Source organism: Mastigoproctus giganteus, chromosome 2 (genome assembly GCF_048544385.1).
Source record: "Mastigoproctus giganteus isolate SK-2022 chromosome 2, ASM4854438v1, whole genome shotgun sequence".
NCBI lineage: Eukaryota > Metazoa > Arthropoda > Arachnida > Uropygi > Thelyphonidae > Mastigoproctus > Mastigoproctus giganteus.
This window is the reverse complement of record NC_143576.1, coordinates 92,792,330-92,811,254: the sequence shown is the minus strand read 5'-3', so window position 1 is coordinate 92,811,254 and position 18,925 is coordinate 92,792,330. Positions and strand designations below refer to the sequence as shown.

Sequence of the window (18,925 nt, the reverse complement as noted above, 5' to 3'; positions counted from 1 at the left end):
ATCCGAGGGCGTTAAAAGGTAACATAAAAATGAATTTACCTGTAATATGGAAAGCAAATAGAAAAGCGCGGGTTACCAAGGAGTTATTTACTGATTGGTTTGTTAACCACTTTTGTCATGAAGTAAAACGGTATTGTCAAAAAAAAAACAACTTTGAAGAAAAAGCTCTTTTGTTGTTAGACAATGCTCCGGGACATCCTACTGATCTTAACACGTTGGACACATGCATTCCTGTCAAAGTTGTGTTTCTTCCAGCAAACACAACTTCTCTGATTCAACCATTGGATCAGGGAGTAATAGCATCATTTAAAGCTTATTATCTGCGTCGAACATTAAGCAGTTTAACTGAACTAGAGGTTAAAGAGGAAATGACAGTTAAAACTTTTTGGAAAAACTACACCATTAAAAATGCAATTGAAAACATTGATAGTTCTTGGAAAGAAGTCACTAAGATATGCTTAAATGGAGTTTGGTGCAAAATATGGCCAGAAGTTGTACTAGAAGAAGAAAATAACATCCAAGAAATTAGAAATGAAGTTATCCAGATGGCTCAATCAATAGGTTTCGAAAATGTCGATGAAGAGGATGTTAGAAATTTATTGAATGCAGAAGATGATGGTTTTTCAGTGGAAGATTTAGAAAACCTTGTTAGCAATAAGACGAAGTTAAAGAAGTTCCTGCCGAAAAAGTGTTAACAACCAAAGATTTAAAAAGGTGCTTAAATGACATTGAAAACGTTTTAAATTTTTTTAGTGAAAATGATCCTGATTTAGGAAGAAGTATTATTGTTAAGCGATCAGTGTTAAATGCAATAACTCCGTATAGGCAATTGTTAAATGAAAGAGAAAAAGAGCACAAACAATCAACTTTAGACTCTTATTTTAAAATGTGATTTCACTTTGTATGTAAGTTGACTGTTTATTTAATAAAACTTTTCTTTGTCCGAAAAAAAAGCTTTTCATTTTCTTTAAGTAGGAACGTATCCCTATTCTGGCCATAGTATTTTTACCTCTGAAAACGAAGTAATTTCGTGGAACGCATCCTATTCGTTATTCGAGGTATGCCTGTACTTAAGTAGTTATAAATTGGCATCATTAAAAAAGTAAAATTAAACATTATCTTTATATACATTAAAATAATTTTCCTCCTAGTGATATTTATTAAGCCAATGGGAGAAGATGGATGCAGGTTACGTAGTAATACGTAAGAAATATTAAAATACATCTCAATATTGTGAATACCTTCACAATGAGTTGTCACGATATTGCACTACCTCGAATAAGTAACGTTTCACCATAGGAGAAGACTATTGTTACCTATTCTCAGCGGATACCATCACCCATGTGACACTGTTTCAGAGCTTATTGGCTCCTCATCAGTGGGTGGGCAAGGTACCCTGGTGTTGCAATGATGACAACCCAGTTGCAAATGTTATCATCACTGTAATCACATGTTATTATACATGAACTTATCACATCTATGTGGTATTAAGTGTATTTAAATGATTGTTGTACATATTACAGGCAAAGTATAGAATTCAGGCATTGTATAGTGCTTGGTAAAGAATGAAAAGCTTTCTTGATATTATATTTACTACTTATTACAGATATATATTCATTTCAACAGTGAGACATGGGAGTACTATTTTCTCCCTGTATTTTCCTTTGTAAAAATCACAAACTGATTCAGGTAAGTTGTCATTTCACATTTCTTGCAATTCCTTTATGGCAAGCTAAGGGAAGAACAGTATTTCCCCCATATGCCTTTGTATAAAACTAAGGAACTGTGAGTCAATTACATAAGAGTATAATAGCACAAAGGGGGGGGGGGTTAATTTCATACTTTGCCAGGCATTTTTATACAATGGTTGGGTTCACTTTGCCATTAACATATATATCCCCACATAAACAAGACCTTATGCAGTCTGTAATACAAAAATACTCTAATATAAAATTGATATTTGATGAATCACCATTTATTTTGATGCTGGCTTAAAATGAACTATTTAGTTCAAAACCCTCAGGTTGTTCTTCTGTTTATTAATACGACGGAAAGTCTCTCTAGGAATTTTGTTGAACAGAAGAAGACCAGCTGCTCTTTCAATGCTATCAACAGGAACCTGAAACAGAGAACCCCAATCTGATACACTGCAAGAAGTATAAGTGTAAAAAAAAAAAAAGTGTGTTATACCTTATTAGCTTTTTTTTATATAATTATGCAGTTATGGATACTACACAATATAATTTTTGTAGGACTTCTTTTTAAGCATTAACCATGATATGCACTCCTGTATAAAAGTTTGGAATCACAGTTGATGACAACAGTTTTTGTTAATTTTTTTTAAAATTAGCTATGACAATTAAGGTTTAATATATAAAAAAAAAAAAAAACCACACACCAACCAATTATTTTAAGATTTTTTTTTTTGAAAAATATACAGCAAAAAATATTGAAATGATTAATATTAACTATACTGAATTTTTTATCAAAATATCCTCCACAAGATTTTATCACTGCCTTATAGAGACATTTCATCCTGGTGACTAATTTTATGAGAATGTCTTGACTAACATTATTACAAGTGATCTGCAAGGTTCGCATAAATTTTTTGAAGATGGGCAGGCTTCATGGTCTAGATCAGTGGTTCTCAAACTTTTTAATGTGAAGACACCCTAAATCCTTTATGAAAAATTCCCAGCACCGGGTGCATAGGCACTTGCAGAATATTTTGTAAGGTGGAAGGGCAATGAGGAAATTTTTTTTTTGAAAAATGCATGAAAAATGGCTCAGAATTTTTAATCAAAAATGTTTTTATTTAAAAATTGGCCTCATACTGTATTTTATGCACAATTTCTATATCTTTAAGAATAATAAATTGTGTGAAAAAATCTAAATTAAAGAAATATTTGATTGTTTTTTCATACTTATTTTAATGGTTTTAGAACAATAAGTACATTTTCTAATTTATATTCAGAAACTAAAATAATTCAAAATTAAAAAAAAAAAAAAAAAAAAAAAACCCTACAAAATTTTATTAATTTTAGGGCTAAGGGATAAGATCCACTAATCGAGCATGAGCGTTTGCAGCAGCACTGTGCTGTTTCAAATACAAACGGACGACTCAGCAATTATTTCATGACTACTACTAATTTACGCGCTTGCATGAAAATCAACGGCCTTTTGTAGCAACAGCCACAAAGTAAGCCGATGCTAAATTTGACGTTGCAGCACCCACTTTGAGAACCACTTGGTCTAAATGATCCCATAAAAGCTTAATTGGGTTTAAGTCAGACAACTGAGGTGGCCACACCATAATTTGCAATACCCTCTCCTGTTGATTAGTTGCTGCACAGATTAGAGTTGTGCTTTGGGCCATTGTCTTGTAATATAAAATTTCTTCCACAAAGTTAAAGTCTAGGAGATGTTGCATGAATGTTCAAGAATGTTTTTTAGGGTCTTCTTAAAATTTCTTCAATTCTAACGATGTCACGCACTCTAGAAAAACAAAAGCAACCCCAGATCATATTGATGGGATCACCACTGTACTTGACTGTAGGCACTAAACAATTTGGCACAATTTTTTCTTCAGTTGATCATCTGACATAAGCTCTATGCTTGGATCCAAAAATTTCAAATTTGGATTCATCCATCCACAGTTTTTTCACTCTTCATTTGTTCAATGCTCTTAGCCCAAGCCAACAGTTTATTTCAATTTTCCAGTTTTAATAAGAGTTTACAGACTGTTAAACGATCATGAAGTAATTTGTTTACGACAAAGTTTTACAATGTATGTAGACATGGAAGTTTCACTGTTCCTACTGAACTCAGCTCATATTTCAGGTACAGAAAATCATTGACTGGGTTTAGAAATCAGTGTTGTGGTCTTGTCTCGTGCTTCTGTTGTTACAGCCATCCCGATCATGGTTTATATTTTAAACTGCCAGTCTCTTTGAATCATCAAATAGTTAAATGAAACACCTAGTTTTCTGTCAATACTTCTCAAATGGAAAACCTTCTTTATATAGAGTTATAATATTACTTCTTTTTTCAACACTTAATTCCTTATTTCTTGCCATGTTTATAATGAAATGCACAAAACCTACACCAAACACTCTTTCTGAATGATGGGTGTTCACAATTTTATAAGTTACAACTTTTACTCCTCAATTTATATTATTGCAAAAGACTCTAAAATCATCTAATGTTCAGAAGTATTCTATACCTTTCTGGAATATTCTCAAATATTCTATAAATTTCTTAAATATTAATTTTTTCGATTTTTTTTTCATAATAGAAAATAATTTTAATAAAAATTGGTAAAGCTGGTTCTAATTTAATATAAACTTTGAAAATTAAGAAATGTGAATTAAATGAAATGTGATTCCAAACTATTAGACAGAAGTGTAGGTAAAATATAAGTATGGAAATCTAACGTGCAAAGATGTGAATTCCTTTCCAATCTGTGCTCAATAAGTGTCTATTAAATTTGTCTATAAATAACAAACAAAAGGCTGAATAAAACAATTAGGATAACATACACATTTCAAATACATTTAATTATTAAATAATGCACTTCAGAAAGTTTCTTATAAACTTCTACACCGTACTTGAGAAATGTTTATCAAAACATTGATGAGCCCACAGGGGAAATCATTTTACCTATTAATATGAAATTTAGTATGAATGTCTAAAAATATTTTAAAATCCTGAAGTTTTGAAAAAGGGTCAATATTTGTGGCAATGCTTTGGTGGAAAGGTTGGAATTGGAGGTGAAAAATCTTTAGAGATCAACAAAACATAAGCTGACAATGTGATGTCCGATCAGGCTTTCCCCTTCTCGAATAATGCCCAAAACAATTTCATTTATATACGAAGGGTATGATTTAATTTGTGGACTGGTGCAAGATCTTATCTTAATTGTCATCATTTGAATCTTCTGTGGATTTCTCCTTGAAATACTGATTAGACCGGGGGTTTGAGCCCGTCACCACCAAATACGGACAATGCGGAAAGGTCAGGGAATGACCACTGCCTATCCCGGAGCAATATGGCCTTAGTTGCTAATGCTCCTAAAAACCAAATAACAACGGAGCATAACATCCTTGAAATACTCTCTCTCTCTCTCTCTCTTGAACTTTACACACTTTCGCCACCGTAATACTGATGCATTGAATGCTTCTTGCAAGCCATTTTTCAAAAGATTGTGAAATTCTTCCATTTCACAGTTGTTGGAAGCAAAATGCTTGCTTTTCAGAACCTTTCACTGGGCTCTACTATGGTTCCCTAAAACATTTGGAGTGGCATCACCACTTCCTTGTTGGAAAGAAGTGATAATACTGACCATTCTTCTTTGAGGATATTCAGATAGAGGGCCTATCATCTGTTTTGTTGCAAATGAGAGATACTATTCCAGCTGTTCAGCAATTGGGATGCCTGGGAATCCATGATGGAGAACAATTTCACACTGCTCAATCCGTGCAAGACCAAAGTGATTTTACTGATAACAAAATTATCAGTCAATCCTGGCCAACACTGGGGCCACCCCATTTGCCTGATGTTACTTCTGTGATTTCTGGCTGCAAAAGCTCCTTAAAGAGCATGGCATACTGTGATATAATTTGTACCCTCATAAAGGTATAGATTATATCATCTATACCCTCATCAAATTTTATGTTGCTGACAGCCATTGAAAGCATGCTTAATAATGGCACACACAATGAATGTGTTTTTAGTAATAGTCAGTGACATTTTTTTTTGCTCTCAAGAAAAATTGGACCATTTCTGCACTTGCTGGGTCCCCTCCCCCCACAATTTACCATTAGATGGCACTTCAAACAACTGAATAAACATACTTCAGTTATAAAGACCATAGTCTCACAGATTTCTGTGCAAGACTTGTCTTTATTTAAATTTTTAAATTTGATGTTAAAATTTGACTGGTATTATCAGTTAAAACTCAATTTCTGAATTTAATTTTGCTCAATGAACTGTTTTTTTTTTCAGAGGGAAAGGTGTTCCTCCATCTTCAGTTTAGTCTAAAAACATCAGATACTGCTGAACAAATGTAAACGATTTTATTTGAATTTGTAAGCATGAGGGGATTGACACACAACTGTCCTTGTACAGTGGAATGTACATACTGAAGGGCAAACATCTCATAAAACTACTGTCGGTTTACACTGGTTTCAAAAGTACATTGGTGATGTTGATAGAGACTAAGCCATGGATGGGGCACAACTTTACACAGAGAAAAAAGCATTTGATTGGAAGAAATTTAAATTTAGAAATCATAAAATTTAAACTGTGATACTAGTCCAATTTTTACATCAAATTCAAAAATTTCAGCTCAAATATTACAAAAAAGACATTGCTTAAACCTAAAAATAAGCAAGATAGACCATGGTGCCTTTTAATCAAAACACTTGGTATTTATGTTAGACAATGTGAGATTTTACTGGGGAGGAAGGGGTTGTCATATTTCTGTTAGTTGAATTTTAATGAAATTTGTGATAGCTTGACAAATAATTCTAAAATATCAAATCTAAATAAAGGTCTGTCCACAAGAATTTCAATTATTACATGCATATAGACAGATGCAGTGAAGGCTATAGGCACATTACACATTTGCAAATGTACAAAAAATTATTGTATAATTTGTACTACCCCATAAGGGAGGATAAAAATAACTAATAAATATATAATCAAGCTTATTACTCAGTCCATTCTGCTTTTTACACTTTCTCTTAGAACAAAAATCTTTTGTATAGGTTAGGCTATTTGGATTAGCATCAAGGCAGCACAGACCATGCAGCATCAGTGTATCATTCTGAGTTCTTTCCATTTGTAGAGGACTTAGAAATACAGAAAAAGAATGTATGGGTATGTGTGACTTGAGAAACCATTTCTGGATGAAGAACCCTGAATGTACGCTGAGTGAAAAGGCATAGGGAGAGTCATAGTTAAGCATAATGGCTATTCCGTGCAATTTTCTACCATCTAATTATGGTGATAATGTAAGGAAAGTTTTGAATTTTACCAAAACTTTCTGTAAATAAAAATATCAAAAATGTGTTTAATATTTATATATATGGTAAATAAATATAGTATAGCAATAATAAGACACAGAGCTGCCAACATTTTTCTGACTTTCAAAAAGCTGGAGATCGGGTAACCGTAAACAGGAGCTTTTTAGGAAAAGGCAGAAAGTTTAAGTCCAAGCTGCCTACAAATTAAATTTCAATGATAATATTAATTAAAATATGGATACAGGATTATTTTTCAGTATGGTATGCTTTCAAATATTAGCTTACCTAGGTATTTCTGTCTATGGATTTATGTTACTTATCAACTGATTTTGATTGTTTAATGAAACAAAACGTGCTGCAAATTTGTATCAATCTAACTTTTCCTAATTAAATAATGTGTCATCAAAGATGACATAATTTGATGATATAATGCAACCAGATGCACAAGGCCTGTTTTCTAATAAATAATGTGTTCTTATTTAATGCTCTTGAAACTAACTCTGTTTACAGTTGGCTTCAAGAGCATTTACAAAGCTTTGCCAGAAAGAGATCTTAACTCAGTTTTTGTTTTTCTTGCCTGGCTGAATATTCTCTCACACTTAGTTCTGCTGTAAGGAACAGTTAAAATGCCATGCATGATCGAAGCTACTATTCCAAAAAATAATATTTTATATTTCAAGCTTCCTTTATGAACTTACCAGTCCCCCAACCAAGGACTATTGTAACTAAATCTTGCTACCTGGGAGTCTAAAACGCTGATGCAACTGATATTTGGGTGACACTCAAGTCAAAGTGGACCCAATTTAGGCGAAGTCCGGACGGTCTATGACAGCCAAATCCTCTGCTTGCACCTTCACGATGGTGGGACTGTTAGTAATCCTGGGTATAACCTTCATGCACAAGTACATGGTGGGTGACCACCCAGGTGTGAACCAACGTAAGCAGGGGTCGAGGTGTGGCGCCCACACCACATGGAGGAACGCCGCCCCTCTATGTTACCAGGCAGTACTAGGTGGTAAATGACTCTCATCAACCGGTGAAATACCACCACTTTGCTTATTGGAGGCTTGAAGTGGTGGAACCCATGTTTAGTCTCTAGAGCTAAGTTCCGGCCAACCCTTCCCTATCTCTTCCATCATGCAGTATGATTGATGATTTTTGAGGTTATGATGAATGTCGTGGCGAGATCCAATATTCCTTACATTTCGAGGGTACAGCTCTAAAACGGTGTTCGCAGGCTGGCCGCTAGTTAGTACACCGGACTGAACCTATTGGTAACTCTCTAGGAAGCTTCCGGATCAGCTAGTGTATAATCTTGCTACCTCTACTCTGCCAGATAGTGACTGGAGGGAGTCCGAGTAGTGTGTATGTGGGGAGCATTGTCGAGGCCACGTTATGTCAAGGATCTGGGTATATTCTTACCACATGTACACCATATTCAAAAATTTCATTACTTCATACAGCATGTCCCACCCACTTTTTCTTACTATTGAATACACCATGAATTGTCAAAATAATAGAGCAAGCTTATCTGCGAAAAGATCTAAACCTCCCAAGGACTTCCTAATTCATTTCACAAATATACGTGGTCTCAATTCTAATCTCAACGATGTCCATTTCCACTTGCAGTCTTCCAAACCCCATGTACTTTTTCTGACTGAATCTCAGTTATCAGTTGATTCAACTACTGCTCATCTCAGATGTCCAAATTATTTGCTGTATGATTCCTTTCGCCTCAAAGGTGGTACTTGTGCATATGTCCGTTCTGATATTCCCTGTCAGAGACTTGGCAATTTGGAATCTCCTCTCTTTGATCTTCTCTGGCTTAAAATCTCTCTACCTCATTGTGTAAAATTCATCTGTTGTCTCTACCATTCTCCCAACTCCACTAATCACTTGGAGCTCTTTGACTTCCTCTCTTTGCAACTTGACTTTCTCCAGTCCAACTTTCCTAACAGTGAGGTAATTTTCCTTGGTGATTTTAACGTTCACAACTCCAGCTGGCTTCCGTTTTCTAGTCACACCAACCCAGCAGGTCGAGATGCTGAGGCTTTTGCAATTACTAATGACCTAGCACAGATTGTTCATTTACCTACAAGAATACCGGACAATCCTAATCATACAGCCAATACGCTTGATCTTTTTCTCACAAACAACCCTTCTAAGTACAAGGTTAAAGTGAGAGGTCCTTTAGGCACTTCAGATCACAACTTGGTGATTGCCTCTTCTCCAATGGAACCTTTATCTCATGGCTATTCCCAACCTCGTATTGTTTGGCATTACAAGAATGCAAAATGGGATGACCTGCGAGACTTCTTTTCTTCTTTTCCTTGGTCTGATTACTGTTTCAAAACTTCTGATGTCAACGTTTGCTCAGATCGTGTCAGTGAAATTATTCTTGCAGGAATGGAATCCTTTATCCCACACTCCACTTTAAAATCTCGTCCTTTATCTAAACCTTGGTTTTCCAATAAATGTGCTAAGGCTGTCCAAGAGAAGAACGTTGCATATCGTAATTGGCTTGTTTCTAATTCTTCAGTTTCATTTTCTGCCTACACCAAAGCTCTCAACAATTGTAAAGCAGTTACTAATCAGTCCAAACTAGAGTTTGAACAGGCTAAGAGTAGAAAACTTGCTTCTTGCCCTAATGGTAGACGAGCATTCTGGTCTCTTGCCAAAGCTACTGGCCGCAATTTTCGCCCATCTCTGCTCCCACCTCTGTCTGAACCAGATGGTTCTGTTGTCACTTCAGCCAAGGATAAAGCTGACCTGCTAGCATCCCATTTTTCTTTGAGCTCATGTATTAATGATCTTGGTAAAACACCTCCCACCATTCCTAACACGCTCCATTCAATGCCTCCTGTGGTCTTCCGTCAAAAGGATATCAGAAGGATTTTGATGAATCTTGATGCTAAGAAAGCTCCAGGTCCTGATGGTATTTCTCCACTTGTTCTCAAAACCTGTGCTCCTGAACTTACTCCTATTCTTTGCCGCCTTTTTTCACTTTCTTATTCCAAAGGTGTTTTTCCTTCTGCTTGGAAATTTGCTCATATCCAGCCAGTTCCGAAAAAGGGTGACAAATCCCTCCCATCCAATTATCGTCCCATTGCAATTACTTCTACTGTTTCTAAAGTAATGGAGAAATCAATTAACCGCCAACTCTTAAACTACTTAGAAACCTTCCGTCTGATCAACGATCGCCAGTATGGATTCCGTCAGTGTCGATCCACTGGTGATATTCTGGCTTATGTTACCCATTTATGGACTAATTCAATGGAAAGGTTCGGTGAAACACAAGTAGTTGCTCTTGACATCTCAAAGGCTTTTGATCGTGTTTGGCATAAAGGTCTTCTAAACAAGCTTCCATCTTATGGTTTACCAACTGTTTTTAGTAATTGGTTATCCAGTTTTCTCTCTGATCGCTCACTGAGGGTGATGGTAGATGGCTCTCTGTCTTCTAACTTCTCCACTAATGCCGGTGTCCCCCAAGGTTCAGTTCTTTCCCTCTTGTATATCAATGACCTTCTTCCATTGACTGGAAATCCTATCCATAGTTTTGCCGATGATAGCACATTGCATTCAACTTTCCATTTTGAGAAACCTTGTCCAGCTCAATCAGCTTCAAGTTCTCGAAAATCTGCTGCCAATTCCTTAAATGCCGATCTTCAGGTAATTCTCCAGTGGGGCAAAGACAACTTAGTTGATTTCAACCCTTCTAAAACTCAATCTTGTCTTATATCTCGCAAAAAGGATTCTTCTGCTCCTATGCTTATCTTTAGTGACACTCAGATTTCTAGGCAAAATGATATATCTCTTTTGGGGATTACCCTGACTTCTAATCTCTCTTGGCACAAGCACATTACAAATATTGCTTCCTCTGCATCTAAAAAACTTGGTTTTCTCTTTCGCTCTCGGCGTTACTTTTCTCCCAAACAGCTGCTCACTTTGTATAAATCGCAAATCCGCCCTGGCATGGAATATTGTTCCCACATCTGGGGTGGTGCCCCCAAAACCTCTCTCAGGCTTCTTGATTCCATTCAGAAGAGGGCAGTTAGGTTAATTAATGATTCATCTCTAACAGAGTCTTTCCACTCGCTGTCTCATAGACGCACTGTTTCTGCTGCATGCCTCTTCTACAGATACTTCCATGGGCACTGTTCTTCTGAATTGGCTTCTATAATTCCCGCTCTCTGTTTCAAAACAGTCCGAACACGTGCCGCCACCAGCCAACATCCATTTACTGTCCAACTTCAAACCCACAGAACCAACTTTTCATCTTCCTCATTTATTCATTCAACTGCCGTTTTCTGGAACAACCTTCCTTCATACGTATTTCCTGAAAATTACAATCTACAGAAGTTCAAGTCCAATGTCAACAAATATCTTCTTTCGTCTTCTCAATCTCCAACCCAAGCACGGTACTAAGTACTATAGGTTATAATACCTCTCGTGTTTGGGGTTCTCATTAAAAAAAAAAAAAAAAAAAATGTATAGCTTAGCTTAATTTTCAGCACTCACCTCATAGTAATCCGCTTAGCTGGTGGAGGGATTTACCACATACATAGTGGTTATAGGATTCTAATAACTTACAGGGATTATGGGTTTAAAACTAAGTTGTGGGCAACAAAAATTTTAAGAAAGGAAAGTTCACCTTCCATTCTATGGTTGCCTAATTAAATTAAATTAAATGAAGAAAAATAAAAAAAAAATAGAAGCTAATAGTCGCGCACGAGCGACTTTCGAGATTCCTCGTCTTCAGTTAGCTATAGTGGGGGGGGAAGAGAGCGCGCTTGTGTTATATACGGGTTGGGTTCCCGAAATGCATTTCAGTGCACGTGGAAACTTAATGCGTGCTAAATTCCAAATGGGGGAGAAATTGGCGGGAATCTTTTTGTTTAACACGTTGAGTGATGTATGGTGCTTAAACCATTCGATGACGAGGGCTTCGTTTTCAAGGATTTTGTAGCTAGAATTTAATTTAATTACTGTGATGGCTGAATCGATGAGTGGGTTGTGATTTTGAGATTGGACGTGTTGTGTTAGTTCTGTACTTGCTGAATTAGTTTTGAAGCTATTAAAGTGGTAGTATGCACGCGTGTATATTATATTATATTACATTACATTACAGCACATAAGGACTCCTTAAAAAATCAAGAGTCAAGGGACTATTGTAAATCAGTTCTTTTTCCTTTTATAAAAGAATCTGGTAAGTTCTCACACTGATATTAATAGAACACAATGCAAAATATATTTCTTTTACTTCAGTGATACTGGGATTTTTTTTTTTGCAAAATCAATTCATTTTGGTTTGGTTCAAAAACTTCTCTGAATAGTATACTGAGATTTTTCTTTTGCAAAATCAATTCATTTTGGTTTGGTTCAAAAACTTCTCTGAATAGTACTACTGGATAATGAAAGAGCTCTCCAAATACAATTATATTTAAATTAAAGTTAAAGAATATTTTAACTTAATCCCTTCAAGAACTCGACTGACAGCTTGCTATCTATGAATTCTGTTTGGAGCTAGCATACTTTGCAGAGGAAACACACTTTGATCTTATGACGTTATGACAGAAAGTCAACTGACTTCCAGAATTTACCAAATTTATTCACAAGTCATACAGCTTTACCATTTGAAATTTGTGGTTCAGCAATGCTCTGACTCTGTCAATTTATAAGCTATGAGTGAATTAAATATTTGAAGTTGCAACACTTCACTGCTCCTATTATAAATTGATAAAGTCCTATATAGCACTCTATAGGACTTTATCAATTTATAATTGTGACAAGATTGTCATAAGATCTACCTATCTGCCCCTTACTTTCCTAATAGCTGTCTAGATCTATTGGGAAGATGTGATATTATTTAGCGTTGAAGCAAAATGTACCAAGAGTAGGCTATTGGAAGTTGGTTGCAGAAGTAGTTGTTCCAGATTTTATTTTGTTTCTTTTTGTTTAAAAGCCTATCACTGTTCCACCAAGTTTTTGAATGTATCAGCAGTTTCATGATGCTTTAAGTATGGCATTATGAGCAAAATGCAGTAATTTCTCTGTAATATATTTGACTGCATCACTTTATGTGGACTGTTGAATTGTCTACAAATCCAGAATTGCTGGAGTATGGAATTTTGACCATCCTGCTTTCTCAAGTTTTCATTTTTGGATTTTTGTTACAGGAAATTGGAAATTCTGTCTGATAGCTTATGATTAGAAAGTGGTGACTCAAGTGGAGAGGATCCATTCACCACTTGAGCATAAGAAACAGTCTTCAAGAACATATGGCTAGATCAATTGTGGTTTTGGTGAATCATGAAATGTAAAAGTATGTAAATTATCCATCACTGTTGTTCAATTTGTACCTTTTGTATATTTAATTGTTTCCTCATAGCATGTGATGACTATTAAAATCTGGTATATAGTATGGCCAGGGCAATTGTGATATCAGGCTGCTTACAGCATTATTACACTGAAATTGTACTGAATTGTACTATTATACTGAAATTGTTACACCTGTATAACCTTGAGGGTATCTTGTGATTTTAATGTTTATTGAAGACAGATACATATTGGTATATATAGCATACTGAGATCATAAAGGTCATCAGTGTTGGTTCATAAACTGCAATGACATCCAATGTATGAAATTTTTTTTATTTCTTTCTGCACAGACAACAGACAGCAAAGAATGCAGTCCCACGTTTTGCTGTCATCTGCTAATTGCACTCCCTTCCACAGGTGCAGACACAAGTGACATTAAGATATTGAAATCTGGCAGATTATGATATCCATTTCCTGTTGCTCGGTCTACTGATCCCATTTTGATTCTTATGATGCCACCAGAGCTCTGGCAACATAACCATGTACTTTCCTCTAACAATTGTTGCCAATAGCATCCAACCATTCAGGCATCAAGATCTGCACAAATGGTGATTTTCTGTGTTAACCATCTAGTTACATAGATCCAAATAACCCACAATCCAAAAGCTTTCAAAGTCCATTAGCTGCACATAATGTTTCCTTATGCATGTCAAAAGCACTATACATAATTAGATGGTAAATTCTCACCATTCTGTTCGCTTGCCTTTAATGGCAACTTCATGTTACTATGTCAGGGTAGTAACAGATACATTACTAGAAATTCCACTGTACCAACAACTTGACATACTAATTGTTTATGTCCATAAGTATCATAGTCATGCATGCAAATTTTCACATAAATCCCCATTAATAATTAAAAGTAGTGGTATACACTAATGTCCCTCACATTTAGTTGGTAAAATCAAAAGCCAATATTAAATTAGAAATTTCAAAGTTGAGACTTAATATGGTGTTCAAGTACTATATCAAGTCTTATCAAACAAGTTAAAAAGAATCTTACAAATAGGAAGAAGGGAGATAATTTAAATATCTCTTATAACTGTTACACAATTATGTCAATAATAAGAACTGAAATAAAACAAATTAGTTGCAGAATTTTTAAAATATGAAGCAGAAAGATACTGCTCTTCCCAAGTACAACGTTATAGAACTAAAAAGGAAACTCAGATAAGCTATTTTAAAAATATATATTATGACAGCTTCTGAGATGCAGTATGTCTAATACTAGTTTTCTGTTGTTGCAACTGATGAGTGAAAACTTTTGTGTGAATAGAAATGTGAGACAAAGCTCTGGTTGGAAGGTAATGATGGTGCCATGCATGATTTTGTTGGTTTTTAGGAGCATTAGCAACTAAGGCCATATTGCTCCGGGATATGCAGTGGTCATTCCTTGACCTTTCCGCATCCTCCGTATTTGGTGGTGACGGGCTCGAACCCCGGTCTAATCAAGAAGTGTGTGCTGCGCACTGCTGCTCCTTCCCACCTGGCTACAGAGGCGCCTGCCATGCATGAACATTGTCAGTAGTAGCTACTGACAAATGTAGCAAAACAGGATTAAGATTCACTCCACTGGTCTCTTAATTATGGTCAGTTATGGTTATTAATTTGAAAAGCTTCATTTAGCCTTTAATTTTTTGGTTTCTTTCTTCTTGTTAAGATCACATCTGAATTCCATCAGATGATGCCAGTTAGCTTCCAACTTTTGACTTTCAAAAAACTGTGTATCAAGTGTAAGCAAGAAGAAAAGAAAGAATATTTGGTAAAAACAAGGAAGAAAAGGCTTTTTTTCTTTTTTTTTTTTGCAAACAGGAATTCTTCACAAAAAATAGAAGAAAAACAGTAGTTTTTTGGAAAAAGCAGGAGGATTTTTAAGTCCACACTGCACCAGAAATTAAATTTCAGTGAGAACTTACACATTTCAATATTAAAGGGCATACACAGGATTCTTGACCAGTATATTATAATTTCACATATTACCTTACCTAGGATTTCTCTGTTTGTTAATTTTGTTTGGATTTCTGTTAGACATCAACTGATTTTGATTGCTTCAAGAAACACACTGTTTCAGTTTCCTCTTCAGTAATGTTGAGTCAAAGTTTTTGTTCATAACAATGTCCCCTCTGTCTTCACCTGGCTGTCAAGAGCATTTCCAAAGTTTAAACAAGAGAAGATCTGAATTCTTCTGCTTTTTTTTTTATCTCACCTGACTGAATATCCTTTCACGCTCAGTACTACTATGAAGAATTGTTAACATGACAAGAATGATTTACAATATATATATTTTTTTTATATATTTCAAGCTTCCTTATGAACGTTAATTCCTCAACCAAGGATGACTGTACTTCAAATCTTTCTTCTTTCATAATAGCATCTGATAAGTTCTTATGAAAGCTGACAGAACTGATTATTATTATTATTAGTGGCATATGATGCAAGGGTCAAGATTATAAAACACCAGCAAAAAACATCCCACATCGCTTGTTCTTCCTCTACTAATTTGTCTATTTCTTCCTTAAATTTATTCAAACTGCCCCATTTGCAGGCTAAAGCAAACCTCCTCACATCTATCCTGCAACAATCCTTACTCAGTTTGATTTATGCCCCCTCATGTGTGTAGTCTAAACAAGAGCAAGAATGCTATCAGCACTGATCTCGCTCAATTCATTCAAATCCTTATAAACCTTGATCAAATCACCTTGCAGGTACCTAATCTCAAGATGAAGCAAATAGCAGAAATGAAGCCTGTCCTGGTTAAGATCATCCTTTTCACTACTTTCACTAATCTCATTGTCCTTCTCTGCACCCATTCCAGATCTACATCTTTTCTGAAATGATCTACATCAGGAAAGATCTACATCTTTCCTGAAATGAGGCTTCCAGACCTGTATACAGTACTCAAGATAGGGTCCAGCCATTGCCTTATACAACGAGATAATCACTTCCTTGTCCCTGTATATTATAGACAAAACTGAATGAGCTGTCTGAACTGCTCAGAGAATTTCATAGACTGCATAATTACTCCCAGGTCCTTTTCATTTTCCACTACCCTGAGTGTAGTACCACACAGTTGATATTTTATTCTAGCATTACTGCTCTCCATATGCAGTACCTTGCATTTGTCGATGTTAAACTTCAACTGCCTTTTCTCAGCCTATCTGCCTAAATTTTCTAGATATTGTTGCAGCAGCATACCTTCATTATTATTATTAACCACCCTGCCAATCTCTGCATCATCTACAAATTTAGACATTAAGCCTAATATATACCTTCATCAATATCATTAATAAATACAGAAAACATCAATGGGGAGCAGCACTGAACCCTGTTGAATTCCACTAATATCAGAAGTCCACGAACAGCAGTATTCATTGGTAACCACTCACTGCCTTCCACCATTTAATATCCCTTTATCCGTAGCCAATAAAAAGTAAAAAAAAAAAAATAACTTGCCCTTAATGCCACATTGCTCCAATTTGTACAACAATCTTTTATGTGCAATAGTGTCAAAAGCTTTCCTGAAATCCAAGTATTTCCTAAAATCTTATTCATATCAAACTCATCAACCTTCATTTGGAGTGTCAAACAATGATCTCTTGCCACAATTTACCCCAGAGAAACATACCGACTGTGTGGTACTATACTTAGGGTGGTAGAGAAAGAAAAAGATCTGGGTATAATTGTGCAGTCAGATTGTTTTCTGAGAAATGCAGACAGGCTGCCAGAGCAGGTCATGGGGTCTTGTCAATGATATACAGGAATTTTGCTAGTAGGATTAAGGAGGTAATTATCCCTTTGTACAAGGCAATGGTCAGGCCACACCTTGAGTACTGCATACAGGTCTGGAGTCCTCATTTTAGGAGGGATGTAGAGTTGCATGAACAACTACACAGAAGAGTAACAAGATTGGCGAGAGGAATGAAGGGGGTCTTTGTACCAAGAAAGGCTTAACTTTTCCAAATTACAGCATCTGGAAACTAGGCACCTGCGAGATCATCTGACTGAGTTGTATAAGGCCTTGTATGGTTTGAGCAGGCTCAATGCTGATGGGATTCTTCTTCTAGCTCAGATTACAAACCTGAGGGGGCATAAACTCAAATTGAGGAATGGTTGATTGATTGATTAATTTGGTTTTTAATGGCACATTGGCAGCTCAAATTGAGGAAAAACATTTGTAGAATAGATGTGCAGAAATCTGCCTTTAGCCAGTAGGTATTTGATTACTGGAACAAACTTCCATCTGTCATTGTGGAAGTTGATAGCTTAAATAAATCCAAGGAAGAAGTGGACAAACTTTTAGAGTGAATGGATGGGTGAAATGGGAAGTTTGGTTTTTTGTTTTTTTTTTGCCGATGCTGTATAAGCTTGCTTTCTTGCATCATATGCCTCGACGAATGCTAATTTCCTGAACTTTTGCAATTCTGTCCACAGGCTGATGAACACCCACTTCTTGGATCATCAAATTCAATAACATCCTCACATCCATCTTTTAATCACTTGTGCCATTCAAACACACTGGTACCATCCAAAAAATCACCATAAACAGTTTTTAACATTTCATACATTTATGTTGCAGATTTTTCCCAGTTTAAAGCAAAATTTGATATTTGTTCGTCGCTCCACTGCAAAATTGTGACACGAAACTTTAATGCTACTAATGGAACTGGTTGTTACTTGCAACCTGTCTGCCTACTGGACAATCTTGGTACCACTATCTGCTGGATGAAGTTTGAACTACAACATACCATATCCATTTACAGTAGAGTATCAGTTATCCGGAATAATTGATGTCAGACCTCTTCTGTATAGCCAAATTTTCCAGATAATCAAACCAGAATATTTTCTGGTAAATTTAATTAAATAAAAATATATATATAAACCAATTTCGAAAAACAGAAACATCCACACAGGCATTTTTATGATTTTTATACAAAACAGAAAAATTAGAAAGATTTTATTTTTAAATGCTCTCGTTTTTTCCAACTTACTGATAACGAGCACGGACAATCTGTGCATCCGAGTGGCATTTGTACACATAGCAATTGTAACTCGATCTTTTTTAATTTTAAAAATTGGTGCAGGCATATCTCTTTTAGTGGTTAGGGTTTTTCTCAAGTAATGCTTTCAATAATAAGCCTGTCTGATTAGAATTATAATCCTTTACTTTCTCAAAATTTGCTATAACTGAAGCAAACTTACTTTTCAAAGGACACTGCTTCCGATTCATCTGCAGAAATTTTCTTGCCTTGAATATCTAGTTCACATATACCGTTTCTCATTTTAAAGTTTTTCAGCCAACCTGTGCTTGCCTTAAAATCTTCATTACCTATTAATTTTTTATTAAAATCCAATGCTTTTTCACAACATTGAGCCAGACACTGGTTCACCTAAACTTCGCTGTGAAGAAAACAAAAAAAAAAGTGAGTGCACTCTCTAAAGTGGCATTTTCAGTTTTCGACATCATCTTTTTCCTGCTAGATCCTCCTGCATTATCCATAATCGACACAAATGCTATTATAGCATTG

The 18,925-nt window shown here is 35.6% G+C and overlaps 1 protein-coding gene across 1 annotated transcript in view; it reads right to left on the bottom strand.

The window, feature by feature from the left end:
• Positions 1-1,987: 1,987 nt before the first annotated feature.
• LOC150089426 (endonuclease G, mitochondrial-like) overlaps positions 1,988-18,925 on the bottom strand; it is a 75,468-nt gene continuing 58,530 nt past the window's right edge. The window contains exon 5 of the mRNA XM_090368582.1: positions 1,988-2,119. Coding sequence (XP_090224708.1) covers positions 2,006-2,119 — 114 coding nt within the window. The 3' untranslated portion in view covers positions 1,988-2,005. The remainder of the gene's footprint in view (positions 2,120-18,925) is intronic.